General features: G+C 40.3%; 1 protein-coding gene across 1 annotated transcript; it reads right to left on the bottom strand.

Moving 5' to 3' along the window:
• Positions 1–1,525: 1,525 nt before the first annotated feature.
• LOC109242937 lies at positions 1,526–2,743 on the bottom strand. Its single transcript, XM_019409830.1, has one exon. The coding sequence runs from the start codon at positions 2,741–2,743 to the stop codon at positions 1,526–1,528; it is 1,218 nt and encodes a 405-aa protein (XP_019265375.1).
• Positions 2,744–27,315: the final 24,572 nt, after the last annotated feature.

Raw genomic sequence — 27,315 nt, 5'->3', positions numbered from 1 at the left:
ATTTCATACCAAAATCGTGGTCAAATTCCAAGAATATCTATTTTTCTAGGTTTTCCTCAAACCCCCAAAATTCTACCAATATACATGCTAAAATCCATACATAATCGATATATTTAACTCAAGATAGGTGGGATTAGCTTACCTTGTCGTTGATGGTGAAAAACCCCACTTGAAGCTCTCCAAAATCTCCCCAAACCAAGAGAAAAATGAGAGAAAATGGCCAAATCCCGATTTTTAAAACACCCACTGCCTCCAGCACTTCCCGCACCTGCGGTCACTTGACCGCTTTTGCGGTTCCGCAGGTGCGGTCCAATACCGCTTCTGCGATCTTCCTCCAGTTGCCCCAGCCCACTTCTGCGCTTTTCCTTCCGCAGCTGCGGTCCCGCATCTGCGGCAAAATGACCGCATCTGCGGTACCATGCCTAGCCGCCTATTTCCGCTTCTGCGGCAAGAAGGCCGCTTCTGCGGCTCCGCACCTGCGGCCCTATTTTCGCAGGTGCGGTTACACCAGCAGCTTCAGCTCCTCCAAAATTTCATTTTTGATCTGTTAACCACCCGGAATCCTCCGGAGGCCCCCGGGACCCCAACCAATCATACTAACCAGTCCCAAAACACAATACGGACTTGCTCGAGGCCTCAAATCATATCAAACCATGCTAAAACCACGAATCGACCTGTATCAACCTTTAGAAGTTGCCCTATCTTGTTTCCTACCTTTTGCAGTATTTGAAAATCATAAAACTCCGTTGGAAGTTCTGGTAGGCGTACCTATAGAGCAGCATACGTTAGTTGGGCTGCTGAAGCAATAAACTTAGGCTCCCAGCGACGAACAGAGAGATGGTTTAGTGTGAACCACGGCCCTTCATGTAAAGCCTTACACATATTTTCCTCATAATGAAATTTGATAAGGAAAAAATTGCATCCCAAGTCTATAAGATGAATTTCTTCAGTTGGCTTCCATAGATTTGTTAGTTTAATTTTTAGCAGTTGGTGTCCAACCATTTTGCCAAAAACCTTTACTATGATAGAATTTTTCCAAGGAGTGTATAATCGAGATTTATCTTCAGTTGTTAATGGAATAAAATTGTCTAAATCATCCTCATTTAATGTTTCATCTGTTAAGTTCACTCTGGCGTTGATGGATTGGGTGTTAGAAATGTAAGTTGGTAGATTTGAAATTGAGGTTAGTGTCTGAAGAAAGGATTTGGTTTGTGATTGGATTTATGGTCTGTCAATTTGCATATTGTGGTAATTTGGTGGGTCCATGGTTGTTGGTAGTTAATTAAACAGTATGGGGGAAGAAAGAGATCGGAAAAGCAAAGATTTGGGATGTAGGAGTAGTTAGGGTGGAGAGCATTTTTGCTTGTTCTAATCTATCTGCTTCGTAAAGAATTCAAGCCAAACTATTAGTTACTATAGCAAAAATACAGCAATTAACATAAATCAAGAGGCAGTGCTTTAACACTTTTTCCGGTTCTAATATATTATAGTACATACAAGTTGTATATATCAGTTTAATTAAGTTCTAAGAGATTTCAGTTTTCTCACATTTGATTTTAACAGTGAAAGATGCAAGAACATAGAAATTCAATGGGATTATATATATACCTTCCACTGTACAATTGTTCATGCAGCAATAGAGAGGCGAAAACAGTTGCAATGACTGTGCATAAAGGCGAAAATAATTAAGTTGAAGATGATTGAATTTCCAAGATTTCATATCATGTTCAATGAACAATGCAAAGACATATAAAACTTTCTTTAAGAGAAGAGGCATAGAAGTTGTTGGAAGGATAGATGAACCAGTAGATTTAATTGAGAGAAGAGTATCATCTCCAACCATGACTTGAGAAGGACCAGAATAAGGAGTGTGAGAAGTAAGAGTAGAAGGATTATTTGTCATGTGCGCAGATGCCCCCGAGTCTGGATACCAAACTGTTGGTTGAACCTCCTCCAAATTCATTGCAGCAAATGGTTTAGGAATATTGTTAGCCACAAAGGAATGATTGAACCTGTTTCTGCACTCCAACGCAGTGTGATTATAGTGAAAACAAATTTGACATTGTTTAGTAGGAACGAAAGGTGGTCTACCCAAAATACTAGTAGTAGGGGAAGGAGGCCGAGATTGATGTTGGAAACCAGACCAAGAAGAATTGTGGTATCCTCGACCCCTACCATATTGTCCCTTGTTATTTTTGCCACGACCTCGTCCATGGAAGTATCCTTTTGTAGGCTGATTTCCATTGAAGGAAGATGATGAATTAGAAGTGGTCTTTGCTTGAGTTGACGCAAGCAACGCAGTTTGAGCATTTGACTCTTCAGTAGCATTTGCATTAATATGAGCTTCTTCAGTGAGAAGCAGTGGTCGTAATGCAATGAAAGAAGGAAGTGAGCCAGTAGCATTTAATCCAGACACAAAGGTACGATAAGATGAAGGCAATCCTTGCAAAGCTTGAGTGACTAAATCATCACCAGTCAGAGGTTTACCAATTGCCCTGAGAGAGCAGGCAATAGAGTGAAGTTGCTGAAGATAATCTTCCATAGAAAGGGGACCTTTCTTGAAATTTTGGAATTTCGACTTAAGGTGAATGGCGTAGGAAGAGACTTGATCCAAATATAGTGATGCGAGGGTTTCCCAAGCCTGTTTAGATGTCTCACAAGCATAGTTCAAAAGTGTGTCAAGAACAACAGAAGAAAGTGTTGCATTAATCCAACTTAATGCAATAGTATCGCATGAATCCATAGCTTGTAATCAGCGTGGTCTGGTGATGGACATGGTATGGTTCCATCTACTAAGGAAAGAAGGTTGGGACTTTTAAGGACCGTAAGAAAAACTCTATTCCAGGTGAGGTAATTGACGCATGTCAATTCGATAGGAACAAAACCTTTGATATTGGAAACTGTTGGAGGGGGGATGGGGAGGCCAAGAGAAGATTGATTCATGGCGGTTTGAGCAGAAGAGGAAGAAGAATTTTCTGGAGCCATTGAAGGGGATCGTTTAGGGCTCTTGATACCAAGATGAGATTGATAAACTGAGAAGCGTCAAAGTGTGAGTCTTGCTCACCTTTCCAGACTTATATTTATAAGATAAAGTTACAATAATATATGAAAAGGATAATTACAAGAATAATTCAAATAAAGTCCTAATACAACTAATTGACTAAAAGATAACGCTAACAATAACATTAATAAATTAGATTGCTTTGGCAATGCTATATTGCTACTTTAGGATACAAAATTTTATTTCAGTAAGAAGGACATCGACGATGAAGAAAGTATTATTAAATTTAGTTATTAATATTTCATAACTAATTAAACTACAAATATGATAGTATAAAGGTACGAAATAAAGTTGTAACTCTTATGCCAAGTAGAATGACAAGAGATATCCCGGTAATTAAGATGTTTGATGAAAAAGATAAAGAACATAGTAATGTTATACTCATTGAAGCTATACGATACTTGTTAGTTGCGACAATACCACGTGCATAGAATTAATCTTTCAAAATTTATATCATTATTTTATTTCAATTTTTACAACACAGTAAATATATAGTTCGCGTTTTTAACTAACCTACTATTTTGTTAGTAAAAAAGAAGAATTAATTCACATTTTACCATATATTGCTACTGAGTGTAAGTAAAGAATTTACGTCTTTTTTAATTTTATACAATAAACAGAGGTTATCAGGTTGGAAGATATTTAATTGTAAAGAAGTCAGACGAAGTTAAAAAAGCTGGTGCAGTGAATATTTAAGATGAAGAGATAGAAGGAACAAACATACCTAAGAAGATTAAAAAAAAATTAAAGTGACAATAAAGGCCCAATAACTTATATAAAATCAAATTGAAAAGAACCGGATAATTAACGTTGTCAAAATATTATAAGCTCCAACTATTTTTTTTAAATTAGAGTATTATTTTAAACAAGGAGCTATGTATGCTGCATAATATTTAATATTTGATTCATAATTTTTACTCGATCTATTTTTTTTTGCTCAAGTTCTACCCTAAGGATTATTAAGAAGAATATAATTTATTAAGAATTCTTTTATTAACGTAATAAACACGTGCAATACACGTACATTAAAACTAGTGTCTATACAAGCACACGAAGGTTCTTAGCGAAATATCGTTCGCCTTTTCTACCCCTTCAAAATATCACATTGGACAAAATTGTCATTTGATTATACTAATATTTAGGACCTAAAATTCTTTGAAATTTAGTTATTAAATCTTTAGTTATTTAAACTAGCTAGGTACCTAAAATGTAGGACTTCAAAATCCATTTATTTTACCTTAAATAAATAATTAAGAAGTCAATTATTTGGATCGTTATTACAATTGTAGCCGTTCTTTTGAAGTAATTTCTATATGGCAATTGGAAAATGAAATCCTAGCTAATGGTACTTTATGATGATGAAGAAAATAGTTTTTTAGCATCAATGAGTAATTTTTTAGAAGAACTTTTTTAGTTCACTTAGTATTTGCAAAAAAGTATATTAATTTATCGTAATTACGTGATAAGTAATGTGAAACTAAATTTAAAAACTACTAAATATATAGGAAAATAATGTTTCACTTAATTTTGTTTCTTCAATCAATCTAGACTATTATAAAAGTACGAAACTACAACGCAAAATTGGTCGATCTTTTTAGGGAAAATGCATAAGTACTCCTTTGACCTACCTTTGCGGGGTTTTTATTACCCTCTCCCCTACCCCCTACCCCCCCCCCCCCTAAACTATTCAAACTTTTCTTTTTGCTTTTTTACCAATTTTAGTGATTTATAGAATTTCTTACTTTTTTTTTTCCTTTTTCTTTTACTTCTTTTTTTATCGAGCGGATATTCAATCGCCAGCGACTTTATCTAATTTTCCATTTAATCTGTTTTTCTTCTTCCTCTTTCTATCCTTTTCACACACAAATTATTTTTTGTGTGTAAAACGGAGCTTCAAACGGAATAGAACCAATCAAACATAACCTCGACGACGATCTTGAACCAAGAGCTAGACGAAAATTATACCGACTAGACCATATTTGGACAACAATTTCGGGTGTAAAAGGGGTCGTTTTGATGGAGGTTTGTGGATGGTTTCGAAGGTTTTCAGGTGGTGTTAATGGGAGCTTTTAGTGGCTGTTTGGACTGATTTTCAGCTGGATTTCATGGCTGATTTTGCTGAGTTTTCTGCTGGAAAATAGAGCTGTTTTTCTTGGGTTTTACAGCTTAATTTGGCTGGTTTCAATGGAGTTTTAGGGGTGATTTTGGGGGAAGAAGGTAACTGTTGGAGGAAAAGAAAAAAAGGTTTCTCTTTTAACAAAGCCTGATGTGTCAAGCGAGTGTGGTTCACTGCCCAACAGAAATTTGATTGTGGTACTTTAAGGGTCAATTTATTTGACTTTAAAATAGTTCAGGGGATAATAAAAACCCCGCAAAGGTAGAGAGTGTAGTTGGAAATCCGGCTATAGGTCTGTGATGACCCAAAAGGTCATCACTTATTTTTATAATAAATTACGTATTACGAGGCCTTAAAAACCCCTTTTAGCTTTATCTCGATTTACGTGCGCAGTCCGGGCGCGTAGCCGGAAAGCTATTATGTGAAAATCTGTGAATGAAATTTTAACTTAAAATGCATTTAAGTTGACTTCGGTCAATATTTTGGGTAAACGGACCCGGACCCGTAATTTGATGGTCCCGGAGGGTCCGTGGAAAAATATGGGACTTGGGCGTATGCCCGAAATCGAATTCCGAGGTCCCAAGTCCGAGAAATGAATTTTAAAAGAAATTGTTTTCTAAAAAATATAAAGGTTTTTGAAAGTGAAATGCTATGTGAAATCTGTGGTATCGGGTCCGTATTATGGTTCCGGAGCCCAGTACATGTTCAATATTATTTATATGTGTTGTCGGTAAAGTTTGGTAAGAAACGGAATCCATTGGACGTGATTCGGACCTTAAATGCAAAAATTTGATGTTTAAAGAAGTTTTGAGAAATTTCATTGATTTTGAGGTTTAATTTGATGTTTAAGAGGTTATTTTGGCGATTTGATAGCACGGATAAGTTCATATGATGTTTTTGAGTTAGTACGTAGAGCCCCGAGGGCTCGGGTGAGTTTCGGATGTGTTTCGGAAGGTTTTTGAACTCATAAAAGTTGCAGGTTTTTCAGTTTCTGGTGTTCTGATATTTTCTTCTTCGCATTCGCGGAAGGACTCTCGCGAACGCGAAGGGTTTGGTCAAGCTGAAGGAAATCTCCTTCTACGCGAACGCGAGACACAGGACGCGAAGCTTTGGGGGTGTTTCCCTTCGCGAACGCGGTCCTGCTATCGCGAACGCGAAGGCTTTGGGCCTGGGCAGGGGGAAAGGGAAGTTTGTGTATCGCGAACGTGAGCCTAATGTTGCGAACGCGAAGGTCACCAAAGCTGGACTCATCGCGAACGCGACAGGCCTATCGCGAACGCGATAGGCCTATCGCGAACGCGATGAAGGCCTGTCCAGTGATTTTAAAACAGAAGCAAAACGGGACTTAACCAAAAATTTCATAACTTCTTCTTCCAAACTCCAAATTGGGCGATTTTTGAAAGGGGATTTCACTACCAATTCATAGGTATGTAATCTTAGACTCATTTTCTTCAATTTCCATTAACACCCATTAGATTTCTAGGCTTAAATCATGTTCTTAAGGGTAGAAAATTAGGGATTTGGGTAGAGTTAGGGCTTTTTGTATATTTGGGATTTAGACCTCGTTTTGGGGTTGAATTTTGGAACTAATTATATATTCGGGCTCGTGGGTGAATGGGTGATCGGGTTTTGGTTCGAACCTCGTGTTTTGACCAAGCGGGCCCGGGGTCAATTTTTGACTTTTTGGAAAGAATGATTGGAAAGCTATAATTAAGCATTGGAATTGGATTGTTTAGCGTTTATTGATGTTATTAAGTCGATTATGTCTAGATACGATTGATTTGGAGCCAAATTCAAAAGGAAAAGCAGTGTTTGAGGCTTGAGTTGGCCGTGGAAGTTCGAGGTAAGTGTTTGGTCTAACCTTAGCTTGAGGGATTAGGAGTTGTGTCCTATTTGCTATTTGCTTCTTGTTGAGTACGACGTATAAGCATGATGACGAGTATCTATACGTTGGTGTCAAGCATGACCGCGAGTCTTAATTTGTGAATTATTGTGTTCTTAAGTAATACTACGGATGCTTAAATTGATGATTCTCGGTATTAAGAAAGGATTTATATTGTTTTGGTGGAAATTACTTATGATTGAGTATTGGTATTAGCTGAGGTATTTAGATGTTGGAGCAAGATTGATTATAGCTGTTTCTCCCTTGCCGGGACGTATTTACTTATACCGTCGATTCTTTTGCCGGGATAGTGTAGTTCTTAATTGATCCCTTGCCGGGACTCTTGTTATGATGGTTGTTGATTGTATAATTGGATCGGGTTGCGCGCCGCAACAGTGACATAAATGGATCGGGTTGCACGTCGCAACAATAATATAAATGGATCGGGTTGCACGCCGCAACAGTGATATAAATGGATCGGGTTGCAGGCCGCAACAGTGATATAAATGGATCGGGTTGCACGCCGCATCAATAATATAAATGGTTCGGGTTGCACGCCGCAACAGTGATATAAATGGATCGGGTTGCACGCTGCAACAATAATATAAATAGATCGGGTTGCACGTCGCAACAGTGATATAAATTGATCGGGTTGCACGCCGTAACAATAATATAAATGGATCGGGTTGCCCGCCGCAACAGTGATATAAATGGATCGGGTTGCACGCCGCAGCAATGACACAGTTGGATTGGGTTGCACGCCGCAACAGTGTTAAATGATAGGGATTGGGTTGCGCGCTGCAAGAGTGTTATTATAGTGTTGTTGTAGATCTTGAACTGTTCTCTTATATTTCTCTTAAATTACTGCTGGATTTGATATTTTTTTTCCCGCAGCATGCACCCCCTCCCACCTTTAATTGTTCATTCCTGTTGTATTTTCCGCTGTATTATATATAACTGCACATGTTTATCTGGAGTCTGGTCCTAGCCTCGTCACTACTTTGCCGGGGTTAGGCCAGCACTTACCAGCACACGGGGTCGGTTGTGCTGATACTACACTCTTCACTATGTGCAGATCCCGGAGCGGCAGCTTTTGGACCGTAGCATTGGGTAGCTGCCTTCAGTCTAACTAGAGATCCCGAGGTAGTCCTGCAGGCGTCCGCAGGCCCAACGTTCTCTTCTATCCTTATATGTATGCTGTTTTCATCTACTTCTGAGACAGACAGTACTTTTCTTTCAGACGTTTGTATGTAGTATTCGTAGACAGTCCGTGATATTATGATACCGGATTCCGGGTAGAGATGTATGTTGATGTAGTCGTACTGTTTATGGTTAATTTATTAGATTAAGTCTTCCGCTTGTTTCTATTTATCGTTAATGTTTCACTGTTGATCACATGTTAGTTTAAATTGTTAACAAGGGCTAATAAATGAGTTAGAAATTCTACAATACGCGGCTTGCCTAGCTTCCACGAGTAGGTGCCATCACGACTCCCGAGGGTGGGAAATTCGGGTCGTGACAAGTTGGTATCAGAGCCCTAGGTTACATAGGTCTCACAATTCACGGACAAGCTTAGTAGAGTCTGAGGGATCGGTACGGAGACGTCTGTATTTATCCCCCAGAGGCTACAGAGTTAGGAAAAAAAAACTTCACACCTATTCATTCCTTATCGTGCATTATTGATTCAGCTCGAAGCATGTAACTTATATCCCTTTACATCCACTCGTGTGTAATATTACGCTCTCGGTGTCCGCTATGCGCCATTGGTTCATGATGCTGCAGACAGGCTACGAGGGAGTCAGGGATACTCAGACCATTTCTCAACGTGTTGTTCAGACTGGAGATATAGAGGTATTGAGAGACTATTCAGTTGTTTATATGGAGGCGCAGTAGAAGCGTGGTTGGTGTTGATTGAGGATAGTTGGCGGTATTGGAGTACCTTATGATTTGTGTTGTACGAGCTGTGAAGGTTAGCTCTGCGGATCATCAGACGTTGTTTTCTATGGCTTCGCACCAAGTGGAGGAGTCCATCAGCGGTATTTAGATTGTGTAGTCAGAATTGCATCAGTTTTGGCCTGATGTATATGTATGTGTGGTGTTGGTAGGTTCCTGGAATTTGTATATGACTAATGTCTGAGATCTTGCACGGGATGATGTTGGGACTTTGATTGGGATTATTGCAAATCGACAATCTGAAGAAATGGGTCAACTATGTGGTGTTGGGTCAGCATAGTGACAAAGTGATTGGTCCTTTGAATAGGAATTCTCTACTGGTATTTGTGGGAGCACTCTTGGATTGAACGGGTTGTGTAACTCGGTTGAGTTGGGGAGGTGTAGTCCTGATGGCTTATTTGCGTGCGGGCGGATCTCGGAAGGTTCTCGGTGGTTTGATTACGGCTTGAGTTGGGTGTCTACTAGGGGCGTAAGGAATATGTGGTACATTATGGCCTTGTCCTGAATAGGCATCAGAAATTAATGGGGTGTTGACATTGTTGGCTATCACATGTGAAGAGTGTGCATTTTGGAAAGGACCTTGAGGTTTGGTTTGCGGGTGCATGGCTGGTAGCATAGTGATTACTGGGTTGAGACCTTCGAGGTTCACGTTTTGTTACGCGGCCAGAAACTCCATATGAGTGCTTCAGCAGAATGATAGGGTGTAAGTGTTATATCAGTCATTTGATTTGCGTAGTGGAGTTTGAGTATGAAAGTTTTGGTATTCCTGAGGTTTTGGGCTAGATGCCCTCATATGTGGACCATTTCCTACTGGCGGATTGTGAAGAAACGTTGAGGATGAGGTAAATATAGCATGCATGATTGATAGGTCGCTGTGGATTTTTTTTTGGAAATGATATTTATCTATTTGGAAATAATCAGGACTTGGATTTGGGGGCTATTTGAAAGCTCCATGAGAATATGTATCTGGTATCAGATCAAGTTTGAGCGCTCCTGTGAGATTGTCATTATGATTATGTTACGGGGCAGAATGGATATTATTTGTGCCCCTAGCCTATGTTATGTGCTACTCTTTTATGCTGTGTTAGGCGATGAGGTTGTATGATTATTCCCCACGCATGTTGTAATTCTGTTCAGGCCTTATGGCGATGCGGGCAAGGTAGCCCTCATGATGTTGATTTGTTCATTGCACCTTAGTTGTGCTTGTTTCTTTCATGTTCTAGCACTTTCAATTATTTTCCCGCAGTTTTATTTGCGCACTCTATTGTACTTGATATCAGTATTCATATGTTCAGTTAGCCCGAGCATTTTGGCTTGATGATTATTTGGGAGTGGGCTGCACGCTGCAGCGGATGTTATGTGGGATACCCCTTTCCTTGTGTTATTTGGTGTTGTGTCTTCCCTATGTGGGATGAGTTGATGAAAAACTTATACTTTTGTTGTCACACGTGTTGTACTTGTTAGATAATTCTTCTACTTTGTTTTCCTTTATTTGTGCTACGTAATTTAGTTATTGCTAATTTGGTGTATGAATTGTGTAGTGTAAGAATCTGTGTGGTTCCGTGATGAGTTGTTAGATGGATTGCTTATATTGGCTGAGATGAGGTTCTTAGACCTGAGTTTAGAGCTATGGTATTGGGGGGAGTGTTTGGAAGTGAGAGGGTGTTTCTGCTAAGATTTGGATAATGGCCCTTGGCGGGCAGGAGAGCTTCGTGACTTGTCGACTTCATGGGCGGCTATGAGTTTCCGTATGTCTCTTTATCATGGGTAGTATTGTGGAAGTCCGGAACAAGGTTGTATTCAATGTGGAGTACATTGCCGGCATCCAAGATGTTATTTGAGCAACATCTGAGAGTGGTTTTTCAGACTCTGAGAGATAGTCAGTTGTATGTTATGTTTTCGAAGTGTGAATTCTGGTTGAGTTCAATTGCTTTCTTAAGTCTGGCAGTCTATTATCGTCGGTTTGTGGAGGGGTTTTCATCTATAGCAGCCCCGATGACCAGGTTGACCCAGAAGGGTGCCCAGTTCAGGTGGTCGTACGGGTGTGAGGCGAGCTTCCAGAAGCTCAAGACATCTTTGACTACGGCGCCAGCGTTGGTTTTGCCCACAGGTTCAGGGCCATATACAGTCTATTGTGATGCTTCTCGTATTGGACTTGGTGCGGTATTGATGCAGGATGGCAAGGTCATTGCTTATGCTTCGCGTCAGTTGAAGATTCATGAGAAGAACTATCCAGTCCATGACTTGGAGTTAGCAGCTATTGTTCACGCGTTGAAGATTTGGAGGCATTATCTGTATGGCGTGTCATGTGAGGTGTTCACAGATCACAAGAGTCTGCAGTACTTGTTCAAGCAGAAGGAGCTAAATTTGAGGCAAAGAAGGTGGTTGGAGCTGTTGAAAGACTATGATATCACCATCTTATATCATCCGGGAAAGGCCAACGTGGTGGCCGTTTCTTTGAGTAGGAAGTCATCTAGTATGGGCAGTCTTGCGTATATCCCAGTCGGTGAGAGACCGCTTGCTTTGGATGTTCAGGCTTTGGCCAATCAGTTCGTAAGGTTAGATATTTATGAGCCCAGCCGTGTATTAGCTTGCACAGTTGCTCGCTCTTCTTTATTGAAGCGTATCCGAGATCGGCAGTATGATGATCCCCATTTGTGTGTCCTTAGAGACACGGTGCAGCATGGAGGTGCCAAGCAGGTTACATTAGGAGATGATGGAGTTTTGAGGCTACAGGGTCGAGTTTGTGTGCCTAATGTGGATGGGCTCTGGGAGTTGATTTTAGAGGAGGCCCATAGTTCCCGGTACTCTATTCATCCGAGCGCCGCCAAGATGTATCAGGATTTGCGGCAGCATTATTGGTGGAGGAGAATGAAGAAGGACATTGTTACATATGTGGCGCGGTGTTTGAATTGTCAGCAGGTTAAGTACGAGCATCAGAGATCGGGTGGTCTATTTCAGAAAGATCGAGATCCCTGAGTGGAAGTGGGAGCATATCACTATGGACTTCGTTGTTGGACTTCCACGGACTTAGAGGAAGTTCGATGCAGTGTGGGTTATTGTTGATAGGCTGACCAAGTCAGCGCATTTCATTCCTGTGGCAGTCTCCTATTCTTCTGAAAGGTTAGCTGAGATCTATATCCGGGAGATTGTTCGTCTTCATGATGCGCCCGTGTCTATCATTTCGGACCGGGGTACGCAGTTTACCTCACATTTCTGGAGAGCAGTTCAGCGGGAGTTGGGAACACGGGTTGGTTTGAGCACAGCGTTTCATCCTCAGATGGACGGGCAGTCCGAGCGGACTATTCAGATTTTGGAGGATATGCTCCGAGCTTGTGTCATTGACTTTGGAGACTCGTGGGATCAGTTTTTGGCTTTAGCAGAGTTTTTCTACAATAATAGCTACCAGTCGAGTATCGAGATGGACCCTTAGGAGGCTTTGTATGGTAGGCGGTGTCGTTCGCCGGTTGGATGGTTTGAGCCGGGAGAGGCTCGGTTGTTGGGTACAGATCTAGTGCAGGATGCCTTGGACAAGGTCAGGATTATTCAGGACAGGCTTCGTACAGCTTGGTCCAGGCAAAAGAGTTATGCCGACCGTAAGGTTCGCGATTTGGATTTCATGGTTGGTGAGCGGGTACTGCTTCGAGTGTCGCCCATGAAGGGCGTGATGAGATTTGGGAAGAAGGGCAAGCTTAGCCCCAGGTTCATTGGCCCATTTGAGATTCTTGATCGAGTGGGAGAGGTGGCTTACAGACTTGCGTTGTCGCCGAGCTTATCGCCGTGCATCCAGTATTTCATGTATCCATGCTTCGGAAGTATCACGGCGATCCATCTCACGTGTTAGATTTCAGCACTATCCAGTTGGACAAGGACTTGTCTTACGAGGAGGAGCCGGTAGCTATTCTAGACCGGCAGGTTCATCAGTTGAGATCGAAGAGTTTTCCTTCTGTTCGTGTTCAGGGAAGAGGTCAGCCTGCTGAGGCATCGACCTGGGAGTCCGAGTCTGATATGCGGAGCCGTTATCCCCATCTTTTCCCCGACTCAGGTACTTCCTTCTTATGTCCGTTCGAGGACGAACAGTTGTTTTAGAGGTGGAGGATGTGATGACCCAAAAGGTCATCACTTGTTTTTAAAATGAATTCCGCATTTCGAGGCTTTAAAAAACCCTTTCAGCTTTACCTCGATTTGCGTGCGCAGTCCGGGCGCGTAGCGGGAAGCTATTATGTTAAAATCTGTGAAAAATATTGAAATTTTGACTGAAAATGATTATAAGTTGACTTTGGTCAACATTTTGGGTAAACGGACCCGGACCCGTGATTTGACGGTCCCGGAGGGTCCGTGGAAAAATATGGGACTTGGGCGTACGCCCGGAATCGAATTCCGAGGTCCCAAGTCCGAGAAATAAATTTTTAAAAGAAATTGTTTTCTCAAAAATATAAAGATTTTTGAAAGTGAAATCTGTGGTATCGGGCCCGTATTATGGTTCCGGAGCCCGGTATAGGTTCAATATGATTTATATGTGTTGTCGGTAAAGTTTGGTAAGAAACGGAATCCATTTGACGTGATTCGGACCTTAAATGCAAAATTTGATGTTTAAAGAAGTTTTGAGAAATTTCATTGATTTTGAGGTTTAATTCGATGTATAAGAGGTTATTTTGGCGATTTGATCGCACGGATAAGTTCATATGATGTTTTTGAGTTAGTAGGTATGTTTGGTTTAAAGCCCCAAGGGCTCGGGTGAATTTCGGATGTGTTTCGAAAGGTTTTTGAACTCATAAAAGTTGCAGGTTTTTCAGTTTATGGTGTTCTGATATTTTCTTCTTCGCGTTCGCGGAAGGACTCTCGCGAACGCGAAGGGTTTGGTCAAGCTGAAGGAAATCTCCTTCTACGCGAACGCGAGACACAAGACGTGAACGCGAAGCTTTGGGGATGTTTCCCTTCGCGAATGCGGTCCTGCTATCGCGAATACGAAGGCTTTGGGCCTGGGCAGGGGGAAAGGGAAGTTTGTGCATCGCGAACGCGAGCCTGATGTCGCGAAGGCGAAGGTCACCAAAGCTGGACTCATCGCGAATGCGACAGGCCTATCGCGAACGCGATGAAGGCCTGTCCAGTGATTTTAAAACAAAAGCAAAACGGGACTTAACCAAAAACTTCATAACTTCTTCTTCCAAACTCCAAATTGGGCGATTTTTGAAAGGGGATTTCACCACCAATTCATAGGTATGTAATCTTAGACTCGTTTTCTTCAATTTTCATTAACACCCATTAGATTTTTAGGCTTAAATCATGTTCTTAAGGGTAGAAAATTAGGGATTTGGGTAGAGTTAGGGGTTTTTTTATATTTGGGATTTAGACCTCGTTTTGGGGTCGAATTTTGAAACTAATTATATATTCGGACTCGTGGGTGAATGGGTGAGCGAGTTTTGGTTCGAACCTCGTGTTTTGACCAAGCGGGCCCGGACTCATTTTTTGACTTTTTGGGAAGAATGATTGGAAAGCTATAATTAAGCATTGGAATTGGATTGTTTAGCGTTTATTGATGTTATTAAGTCGATTATGTCTAGATACGATTGATTTGGAGCCAAATTCAAAAGGAAAAGCGGTGTTTGAGGCTTGAGGTTGCCGTGGAAGTTCGAGGTAAGTGTTTGGTCTAACCTTAGCTTGATGGGGTTAGGAGTTGTGTTCTATTTGCTATTTGCTTCTTGTTGAGTACGACGTATAGGCATGGTAACGAGTATCTATACGTTGGTGTCAAGCATGACCTTGAGTCTTAAATTGTGAATTATTGTGTTCTTAAGTAATACTACGGATGCTTAAATTGATGATTCTCGGTATTGAGCAAGGATTTAGATTGTTCTCGTGGAAATTACTTATGATTGAGTATTGGTATTAGCTGAGGTATTTAGATGTTGGAGCAAGATTGGTTATAGCTGTTTCTCCCTTGCCGGGACTTATTTACTTATACCGTCGATTCCCTTGCCGGGATAGTGTACTTCTTAATTGATCCCTTGTCGGGACTCTTGTTATGATTGTTGTTGAAATTGTATAATTGGATCGGGTTGCGCGCCGCAACAGTGACATAAATGTATCGGGTTGCACGCCGCAACAATAATATAAATGGATCGGGTTGCACGCCGCAACAGTGATATAAATGGATCGGGTTGCACGCCGCAACAATAATATAAATGGATCGGGTTGCACATCGCAATAGTGATATAAATGGATCGGGTTGCAAACAATAATATAAATGGACCGGGTTGCACGCCGCAACAGTGATATAAATGAATCGGGTTGCACGCCGCAACAATAATATAAATGGATCAGGTTGCACGCCACAACAGTGATATAAATGGATCGGATTGCACGCCGCAATAATGACACAGTTAGATCGGGTTGCACGTCGCAACAATGTTAAATGATAGGGATTGGGTCGCACGCCGTAATAGTGTTATTATTGTTTTGTTGTAGATCTTGAATGGTTCTCTTATATTTCTCTTAAATTACTGCTGGATTTGATTTTTTTTTTCCCGCAGCATGCACCCCCTCCCACCTTTAATTTTTCATTCCTGTTTTATTTTCCGTTGTATATTATATAACTGCACAGATTTATCTGGAGTCTGGTCCTAGCCTCGTCACTACTTCGCCGGGGTTAGGCCAGGCACTTACCAGCACATGGGGTCGGTTGTGCTGATACTACACTCTGCACTATGTGCAGATCCTGGAGTGGCAGCTTTTGGACCGTAGCATTGGGTGGCTGCCTTCAGTCCAGCTAGAGATCCCGAGGTAGTCCTGCAGGCGTCCGCAGGCCCGGCATTCTCTTCTATCCTTATATGTATTCTGTTTTCATCTACTTCTGAGACAGACAATACTTTTCTTTCAGACATTTGTATGTAGTATTCGTAGACAGTCCGTGATATTGTGACACCGGATTCCGGGTAGAGATGTATGTTGGCGTAGTCGTATTGTTTATGGTTAATTTATCAGATTAAGTCTTCCGCTTGTTTCTATTTAACGTTAATGTTTCACTGTTGATCACATGTTAGTTTAAATTGTTAACAAGGGATAATAATTGAGTTAGAAATTCTACAATACGCGGCTTGCCTAGCTTCCACGAGTAGGCGCCATCACGACTCCCGAGGGTGGGAAATCCGGATCGTGACAAGGTCAGGGGGTACTTATATATTTTTCCATCTTTTTATCATATAAAGTAAATTTTACATTGGATGAAATTAATGTTCAAATAATGTTTTTAATATTTAGGACGTTAAAATTAATTAAATTTTGATTATTAAATTTTTTCTTGTTTGAACTATATAAGAACTCCTAATATTTAGGAATGTAATCTGAATAAGATTACTTATATAAGCTGATTAATTTAATTTTAACAAGAATACATAATTTATGTAATTGTTATTTCACCTGGATTAATAATAATTAAGGTGACATATGAATTCTTCCACTTCAAGATACCAAGAGATGAAAACTTAAAGCAAAACTCAGGAGCTCATAATTATTTTCAAATTAGCTAAAATTTTAAAGATTTAAAGTGGGTAATATTAAAAGTGTTAGCTATTTCAACCTATTCTCTTTTAAATAACTGTTACTAAAACACTTTCCAAATTACAAGTGTTTTCATAGAGTTTCGTAATTTTTCATAGTGTCAATAAATCTATCTAGCGGATAGATATTGCATGTAATTACAAATTGTTAGCTTCAAGGTTTCACGTATTAATTTTGATGATAACAAACTAACATAACTATTAATCAAAGAACACTTACTTGTGGTAATCTTATTTCTGCACAGGTTTATTCATAAAAGAAGACGTTGGTAAAGATCCAGACAAATACGGGAAAGAGAATATCATGTGAAGAATTTATCAAGGAAGATTATTTTCAGAGAGTTAATCTCCAAGCAACATAGAAGGAATAATATTTGAAAGTCAAGTTTCAAATATTGGATGGCTCACTACAATATTAGAAGAAGAATCTATGGAAATTATGGAAGGAACGTTTTTCAATATCTTGAAAGGAAAGTTGCTAAAATTATGGAGAAGATAAATTATTTTATAGAAGAAAGATATTACAAGGCCAAGGAAGAATATATTTTCTATGGAAAGAAAATATATTATGGTGTAGTAAAATTTGTATTATAGAAAGAGATTATTTTCCAAGATCAAGAAAGGAATATTTCCCATATAAAAAGGAAGAACTTTTACAATGACTTATTGGAAGAAAATGAGGAATATTTTGTGGAAGAATCTTTAAGCAAAGGAACGTGATTATGCACTGGAGACTTGGAAGGCATAATGTCCAAAGTTATAAAAAGAATTAAGGAAGGAGTTGTAATCAAGATTCTTACACTATTCAATCAAGATGTTAGACAAGGAAAGAAAATCATTCAATGCATAATTGGAAGGATACTCATCAATTTACCTTATCCAAAGGAAAGCAAAAATATCTCTGCCCAGGTCTAATATATGGTATGAGAAGATTGACCAAACAAGAGATCATTGGAGTAGCAAATTATGGAAACAAATAAAGGAGCAACATTCAAATTCCCTTAGATTAAGCAATTGCCAGAACAAGTTGAAAGGGGTATAATATGCGAGTTCTATTTAGGAAGAAAGTACGCAGCCTTCTATACAATTGTCTGTCCAACTACAAGTTCTTTATTCTACTCTTAACAAGCATTGTAATTCAATTTAGTAGATTTACTGTGTACCCAAAAGAGAGAAGAGAGACACAAAAATATTGGAGAGGCAGTGTGTCCTAGAGGTTGTGTCATTGTTCGTTTCTTTGGTGAGCGAGTGAAAATCAAAGGGTCGTTGTTGGTGAGCGAGTGAAAACCAACCCTGTCAGCGTTGGTGGTGATTGCTGAAAATCACAAAGGCTGTACTCAATTCAATTTACAAAGAGCTCTAAAAGATAACACTCTTGCAACCCAAGAAGACTGGATTGGGATACCACATTGGTTCCGAACCAGTATAAAATTTCCGGTGTCATTTACGCTATCGCTCTCATATTATATTTTGTTCCTTTACTGTTTCTTGTGATTAATACTTGCTTAAATCGAAAGGACTAACAGTTATGTGCAAGCTGTCTCCGTATAAGTCGACTAGGTCTAAAGAGTAGTCGACTAGAAATTCAAAAAGGCTACAATTCACCCCCCCTCTTGTACTTTCACAAATAAATATCAAATTAGGAATATGTGACTAACAAATGTACAACACATCACTATTGACCTAAGTGAAGTGACGATGTTTATTAGTATGCATCATCTCTTTATCACGATAATGATTGAATCTATCTCTTTATCATGATAAATCTATTCCTAATGAAAGTATAAATAATAAGGTGTTTTTTGTAGAGCAGGGATCTTCTTTTAGTGAGTTAGATATATGTTCATCATTTTTTCAGGAATTTGGACTTTTTAAATTTTCATTTGATAATTCAGACACTTTTGTAAATAATATTGTATACGATCAAAATCGAGCTCGCCTACGACATGGTAGGTCGGGCTCGAAACGTGGCAACAAAGGACTGAAGATCGACCCCAAATCCACCGGGCTAGAACCTGGGGGCGGGACGCTTGCCTTCGATAATATCGAGGTTGTGATCCTGGAATCTATTCTAGCTTCGGACAAGCTCAAAGAAACATTGTTAGCATAGCCAACAGAAGACTGAAATATTCGTGACTGGTCGGATATTACGGCGGGACTCTCGGTACGTATCAATAAGGAACCAACAATCAGTAAATCAAGAGATTTTCTACCTTTTATAGTGTACCTAAATTAGGACTCTTCTACTATATAAAGGGGGTCTGATAATTCATAGAAGACATTGTAACACGTATTTCAAAGCAATACATTATTATTTTTCTCTTTAAGCTCGTATTCTTCTTTATCTTGATAGCAATCGAAGTGCATCCGGTTCGAGGGTGACTAACATTTCAAGACCGAAGTTGTCCAGTTCGTGTGGTTTGAATTTACTTTATCATTGTTTATTTCAATTGCAACATAGTTTATCACTTTGTGTCAAGTTAATCCGCATATCCTTAAAACCATTTACAATTTTAATTGTTATCTCATTTTGAGGGTAAATAGTTTGGCGCCCACCGTGGGGATAAGGATAATAGTGGTTATTTGATACAAATTTCCAAAACACGCACTACTTTACACTTGTTCTTTAAAGTGTCTCTAACTTCAAGTTAAAGCTCAAAATGTCAAACTCTCAGTCAGCACCCCTACATGTTGACAATGAGTACGGTCATCACGATGAAAATAACAACATAGTGCCCAGTGACGAGGTATTGCCCGTTGATCCCCTCGGAAATCCGGTCGCGTACTCGATTGATGCTAACTCGCATGTGGCTATCAACACAAATCTGCCTACCGACCCCGAGAATAGCATCTGTGGTGGAGCCCGATCGATAGCCCAAAATACACAAAACATTGGAGGAGACGGGATCAATTTACGGGTGATCATGTTGCAGGCTCAACAGGTGACGATAGTCCAGTTACAGAATAAATGTCGCGTGCCGAGTAGAATTGAACCCGATCCATCCTGAAAAGTCACCCGCAAGGATGAACCGGTCGTGGAGAAGTCAAATGAAAATGAATCGGGGACTAACCCTGAGATCATAAAGATGCTCGAGGAACTGACAAAACGGTTAGAATCAGGGGAGAAGAAAATCGAAGCTAATGACAAAAAGGTGGAAACCTACAATTCCAGGGTCGACCAAATGCCAAGAGCACCGCCGATATTGAAAGGCCTGAATTCCAAGAAGTTCGTTCAAAAACCTTTTCCTCCGAGCGCGGCTCCAAAGTCGATCCCTAAGAAGTTCCGCATGCCCGAGATTCCTATGTACAATTAAACGACCGACCCAAATGAGCATGTGACCTCCTACACATATGCTATCAAAGGGAACAACTTGGAGGATGATGAGATCGATCTGTCTTGTTGAAAAAGTTTGGGGAGACCCTGTCAAATGGAGCTATGATATGGTATCACAACTTACCTCCTAATTCTATTGATTCATTTTCTATGCTTGCAGATTCCTTCATTAAAGCACAGGCTAGGGCTATCAAGGTCGAGACTAGGAAGTCAGACCTTTTCAAAGTAAAACAGAAGGATAATGAGATACTCAGAGAGTTGGTGTCCCGGTTTCAAATGGAACGGACGGACTTGCCACTGGTCGCTGATGATTGAGTCGTTTAGGTTTCACCCAAGGACTCAACATTCGGAGCTCATTGGCTTCACAACAGTTGAAACAAAACTTGGTAGAATATTCGGTTGTGTAACAACCCGACCGGTCATTTTGGGCATTTGCACTTCGCTTGGTAGTTTACGGGCATGAGTAGCTCCATATGATATAATATGACTTATGTGAATCGTCGATTTGGTTTTTCAGGCTATTCGGAATCAGTTTGGAAGAATGAATTTCATAGTTGAAGCTTTAAGTTGAAAGAGTTGACCAAGTTTGACTTTTTGTGAATTTGACCCCCGAACGGAATTTTGATGGTTGAGTTAGGTCCGGATAGTGATTTTTGACTAGAGCATATGCCCGGATTTCCATTTGGATGTTTCTTGAAGGTTTCAGCTGAAGGTTTGGAAAGTTCATAAGTTTAACTGTTAGTTGAATTTGTGGATATCGGGTTTGGATTGTGGTTCCGGGAGTTGTAATAGCTTCGTTAGGTCATTTGGGACTTGTGTGCAAAATTTGGGTTCATTCTGGATTGATTTGCTATGTTTCGGCACGAGTTTTGGATGTTGAAAAGTTCAAAGTTCATTAAGTTCGATATGGGGTGCGATTTTTCATTTCGATGCTGTTATGCGTGATTGGAGGCCTTAAGTAGGTCTGTATTATATTATGGGACTTGTTGGCATGTTTGGACGGGGTCCCGAGGGGTTCGGGCGTGTTTCGGATTGTTTTCGGGCTATTTTCTTTCATATTTGCACTGCTGTGTTCTGCTGGTTTCTAGTGTCTCAATCCTTCATCGCGTTCGCGTGGCAAGTGTAGCGAACGCGTAGTGGATTCTGATGGCAGCAGCTAATTGTTCTTCGCGATTGCGAAGTATGTCCCGCGTTTGCGTAGAGTTGGGGAAAGTCTTCTCCGCGTTCGCGTAGTGTTGAGGTTGGTAGCTGGGAATTGGAGCATTCTTCTATGCGATCGCTTATGTTTAGTCACATTAGCGAAGCATTAGCAGCAGTGTTCATCGCGTTTGCATGGGGTGTATCGCGAATGCATAGAGTCTTTTGTGGTAATGTGAGTTTTATACATCGCGAACGTGATGAATTTCTCGCTTTCGCGAAAGAGGAGGCCTAGGAGATTATATAAAGTACTCTATTTTGAGGGGTTTCGGCCATTTTTACATTTTGGGAGCTATGGAGCTCGGATTGAGGCAACGATTGAAGCAATTTTCACCATATGAATTGGGATAAGTGTTCTCTACTCGGTTTTGGTTATATTTCATAAATCTATCTTCAATTTTAGCTTTTGGTTGATGAATTTTGAAGAGAAAATTGGGGTTTTGGCCTAAAGTTTCATAATATGAATTTCTGAGTTTTGAACACCAATTTGGAGTCGAATTTGAGTGAAACTAGTATGGTTGGACTCGTAATTGAATGGGTTGACGGATTTTGTGAGTTTTCTTGGGTTGCGAGGTACGGGCCCGGGTTAGGCTTTTTTGCTGATTTTCGGCTTTTGATTAAAGATTCGACCTTTTTCGATTGGGATTTGTTCCTTTAGCATTGTTTGACGTATTTGAGTTGTTTTTGGTTAGTTTCGAGCCGTTCGCAGGTCAGAACGCGCGGGATGTCATTTTAGGAGCATCGCTTGGCTTGCTCGGTATTGGAATTGGCTTGTTCGAGGTAAGTAACACTTCTAAACTTAGTGCTGAGGGTATGAAACCCCGAATTACATGTTATGTGATCAGTGTTAAGGTGACGCACATGCTAGGTGACAGGGTGTGAGTGTGCACCGTGTGAATACTGAATCCGTTATTCCTGTGGTATTGTGTTGTTACCTGAATTTATCTATAACCATGAAATCTCTATGTACTTAAGCTATTGAGCAGTGATACATGTTAGAAACCATGCCTAGGCTACATGTTTATCCTGTTGGGACCCACTGATGTCACTTTTTTGCTGTTGAGCTATCTCCTTTCATTGCTTTACATACTCAGTCATACATATTCATATGGCTATCATATCGCAGTTTCGGTTGTTATTTTGTTGATACATCATATCATCATTTTCGGGATAGATTCATGACATTGTGAGCCCGTGAGAGAGAGACTGGAGAGATTGATGACTGGTGAGGTCGAGGGCCTGATTGTGAGGATATTGTTACTATAGCACGTGAGTTGTCCGTGCAACAAATGAGTTGTCCGTGCGGATCCATACATTGATATATTAGCACGTGCGTTGTCCGTGTGGATTATAATGCTTGGGCTCTAGGAGCCCCTCCGGAGTCTGTACACCCCCAATGAACGCAGTTGATTATGTATATATATATATATATATGGATCGGGTTGGACGCCGCAATGAGTATTGTACAGTGCTGAGTGATTCAGGGTGCTTAGTATTAAGCACATTAAGAGAGAAATGCGAGACAATAAGAATAATGTGAGTACATGAGTTCATCACTGAGAGGCATTGCATTTGACATGCGTACTTGAGATACATGCATAGAGATGCATTTCCTTCTGTTGCCCGGTTTTGGTGACATTCATGATTTTACTTGTATCTTGACATGTAGGCATAGAGATGTACTTTTCCTCATGCTATCTGAAAATGAAACATCTACATGTTGAAAGGTTTTGGAAAAAAAATTACAGTTTTAAAACTATCTCATATTTTTGACGATTTCGGTAAAGGATTTGGGTTTTCGCTGATATACTTGAAAAGCGAAACTATTTTTTTGGGAAACTTATGAATAAGCTGAGCATTTTAAATTCCGAGTTACTTCTTTTATTTCTTGCCTTACTTTGTTATGAACTGTTGTTGGATATTGGTGTTGGACCCGACCTTTGTTTTAGCTCGTCACTACTTTCAGCCTAAGGTTAGGTTTGCATTTATTGAGTACATGGGGTCGATTGTACTCATACTACACTTCTGCACCTTGCGTGTAGATGTTGGCTACTGTTGTTGTTGTGTTCGATGGGAGTTGGATTTGAAGATGTACCCGTGTCTCTGTTGTAGCTGCCTCTTGTTCATGGTAGTCGTAGACTTATAAAACTATGTTTATGTACTTTTCAAATAGAATATGTATTTACTTCATATCAGCTTTGTAAACTCTATTCTTAGGAGCTCATGATTTGTGCTACCTTTCCTTGGAAAATGTATAAGATTCAGAAAATCCCTTTTTTAATTGCTTTATTAATATTATTGGAATTGGATAGTTATTACAGGGCTTACTTAGCGGGTTGGTTTATGTGGCGTCACGTCTAGTGGATTTTGGATTGTGACAAGTTGGTATCAGAGCTCTAGGTTCATAGGTTCTACAAGTCATGAGCAAGTGTCTAGTAGAGTCTTGTGAATCGGTTTGATGACGTCCATACCTATCTTCGAGAGGCTACAGGACATTTAGGATATCATCCCCAACTTTGTTTCCTCATCGTGCGGCATTGATTCAGCTTGAAGCGTAACTCTTTTAATTCCTCCCACGCATTCGTATGCACACACAAGCACTCTGTATCAAATGTGCATTGACGGCTTGTGATTCCGTGGATGAGGTGCGAGATGTGATTTTGGTGTGCTGATGATGGGCCAGTCTAGAGGACTTATGGCCGGGTTTTGACTGTAGCTTGAGCATAGAGATGTTGATTGTGTGAGCACGTGCTTTTGGATTTATATGTTCGGTGGTGTCCCTATTAGTAGGATTTGTGATTGGGTGACTATGTGGAGAGTATGACGTGACTATGAGATATGTACAGATTGTTCGAATGTGACGAGAAAAGTTTACTTGGGAGGTAGAAAGGACTATTGGGTGTTTGGTTTCTGTCTTGATGCGACGTATGGTTCCGTGTTATGAGTGTGTTAAAGGATCTTTCCTGTTACTTAATGCCGGAACGAACTAGGTTCTCGTGTGTTATTGTTGAGATCAGACTCAGGAAGATTAAGCGATTGCATAGTAGTTGTGGTTGTGAAAGGGTATGAAGAGATGTCAGATTGAGGCCAAACAGGTGGGTTATCTCCTGCGGGGTGTCCTGAGGTTATGTGATCCCTATGTTGGCGTGTAGAGAGTTCCTTTTTGCCAGTGAATTATATGTGTTGCAATTTGAGTTTGGATCGCTTATGGGAGCTGGCTTGGCTGTTACTAGGGTGAATGCGAGATTTGCAGATGATTTGAGGTACTATGTGGGTTGTGTATGTGAGCTTATGAAGGATTCAGTTGAATTTCACTACGGTATTGTGGCAGTAATAGAGTATGGGCACTTTGAGTTATTATGTGTTTTGATCTATGGCTTTGAGCCAAGTGGGGGAGTCTGCTATCGACGAGTTGATTGCACGGTTATGTGTTGTATTGGTTTCGGTTCAAGGTATACTTGTGAATCAGTAATGACTTGCAGAGGTGGAGATCAAGGATGACTCTAGTAAAGGAACTTCCGAATACAGGTCGTATTACACTATATGTGTATATGGGAATCATGAAATAATTGAATGGTTATTCGTGAAGGGTGTAGTGTGCATGGAGTAGGAATTTGCTCGGTTGCGTAGAGGTGTGGTTTATTTCTTAGGATGTTGGTGTGCAAATGGGGCACATGTCGTTCGGTCTGTTTGGTTGGTTTAATTGAGATTTGAGCAGAGTGGAAGACTCTTGAGAATGGTTCTAGTGGGTGTAAGATTTAAGTGTAGCAATTGGAGATTTTCAAGACACGTATATGGCTAGAAACTGAGATTTTTATTTGATGGTGTCGAGACTTGTGGCATTTCTATATCCGTATGGATCATACAGTTCAATATCAGGAAGGTAAAAGGAACAACTTTAAATTCACAAAAGGTCTCTTCGGAGTGGGTATATTGGCTGTGGTACTTTTGGGGTGCTTAAGAGAGCATTCAGCGGCTTATGGGCTTTAAGGCATGTGGTTTTATGTTAGGACCTCTTGTGGTGAGTTTTGGTTGAAGATCGTAGTGTTCTAGCCAGGAGGAGTATCAATTTGAAGGCAGTTCGGGAAGAACTTGGAAAATTACGATGGCTTGATAGTAGGTTGGATTAGTAATGGATATAATCGATTCCTTGGGTACTTACGATGTAGCTGGTCTCTACTGGTGCTTTATGGCAATGCTCTTGGGTTTTGGCAAACCTGCATGGCTTGGTTGAGTTAGAGAGATTTAGTTCTGATGGCTTAATTATGTGCTAATGGGTTTCGAAGAGTTTTCAATGGTTGCTACCATGGTTCAAGGTGTATATTTCCTACTGGTGAATGGAACATGTTGCGAATAGGGATTTTCTCCTGGATGAGATCAAATGGAAGGATCCTAACTGGTTGAGTATGTAGTTTGCTATGACTCGGAGTAGATTATGAGGTTTTCGTACTTTTCTTATGATGGCATGGTATATGAGGTGTGTTGAGTGGGATTGAGATTTGTTTGAGCAAGGTCACGGTATATTCTTAGGCAACATGGACGGTTTCAGATGACTAGGTGAATGATATTACTATTTGGTATTGCTTGATGAGAGTGTACATTTCAGAAGGGGCACTATGTTTTGATTTACGGATACTTCATTGGTATTGTGGTACACTCCTGGTTGATCGACTGCTGATATTCAAATTTTACTTTGTAGCACGGGAGAATTATAGAAGTATTCATCGTGGGATGATCGTGTTATGAGAGGTGTGGTAGACATTCGGGTAGTGGAGTTGGGATCAGATATAGTGATTCGTGTGTTCTATGGATTTGGAGACTGGGAGCTCTCAGGAGCAGATTGTTTTATGGTTGTGGACTGTGATATCGTGGCCCAAGCTAGCCAGATGATAGTATGTGTTATGATTCAGTCATTGTGGACGTTCTGAGGGTTATGTATCTAATTATAGGTGACCAGTGTTGATTTAGGGGTCCATTGGTAGGCCTAATTAGGATGTGTATTCTACACCGAGTCAGATTAGTTGGCTCCATACTGCTATTGTTGAGGGATGTGCCATTAAATTGTTGTGGAGCTTATTCGTGTTCTTAAATGATATATGGGATACTCTTCTATGCTATAAGGGGTTGCGATTCGTTGGTTATATGCACACACGGTGCAGTTGTATTTGTGGTTTATAGCGAAATTTGAACAAGATGAGTATTTGGGTATTATTGCATGATTGATTGCGCGTTGGCTATGTTCTTTCCGGATTATGGTATTGTGTTATTTGCTCTCCGTGGTTATTGATGTTGAGCAGGGTGGCTCGAGGTATATAATATGGACCAGCGTTTGGATGGGGTCATGCATTGTAGCGGATTTATATTGAGGTATGATCCTATGTGTTAGATTCGTGTGTTTTGGTTCTGCGGTGTGTGATGGGTTTTTCAGCATTTCGTGGTGGCGGTACTTGTTAATCTTGCGGGTCAGTTCTCTCGTTTGAGTCATTTTCCATGTTTGAGTACATTTGAATTATTGCGTATGGGTGCATGGATTGCACGGTTTGTGGCTCTAAGTAGTATTGGTGTTTCATGTGAGTAAAGTGGTTGGTATTTGATAAGGTGAAGTTGTCGAACCTAGAATGGGTGCTATCGAATCTGATTGCGGTATATTTGGAAGGATATTGTTACAGATTGGCTTAGAAATTGACTATAGTCTTATCAAAGGAGATAGAGTACTATGACTTGTTGATCTGATGAATTGTTACTTTATTCTGCATGTTTCTTTCATCATCGGCAGTGTACAAAGGTTTTAGAATAAGGTTTTGTTCGATATGAGGCTTATTACCGGTATTGGGTTGTTTTGAGCAGCTAGTGTGATTAGAAATCATTGCTACGAGTATTTGAGTTATGGTTACGGCTTGGTACAGCTTGTTCAGACTTATACAGAGTGTTGATGCGAGATTCTGATCTTATAGAAAGTTTCCAGATGCTTGAAATTTGATTCTAAGGCTTATGGGCTAGGTTTAATTAAGACATTTCAGTTATTTGTGTTATCAGACCTATATGGGATAGGGTGACGTGGGATCACCCCCGAGTATGTGCATGGTAAAGTTATACGGCGGTTTGATTTCCTTGGGAACAACTCTTGGCACGTTCGAGGACGAACGTATGTTTAAGTGGGGAGAATGTAATGACCCGACCGGTCGTTTTGAGCATTTGCACTTCGCTCGGTAG

This window comes from Nicotiana attenuata, unplaced genomic scaffold (assembly GCF_001879085.1).
Source record: "Nicotiana attenuata strain UT unplaced genomic scaffold, NIATTr2, whole genome shotgun sequence".
Taxonomy (NCBI): Eukaryota; Viridiplantae; Streptophyta; class Magnoliopsida; order Solanales; family Solanaceae; genus Nicotiana; species Nicotiana attenuata.
Note: the sequence above shows the minus strand (reverse complement) of the source record. Positions and strands in the feature narration are given on the sequence as shown.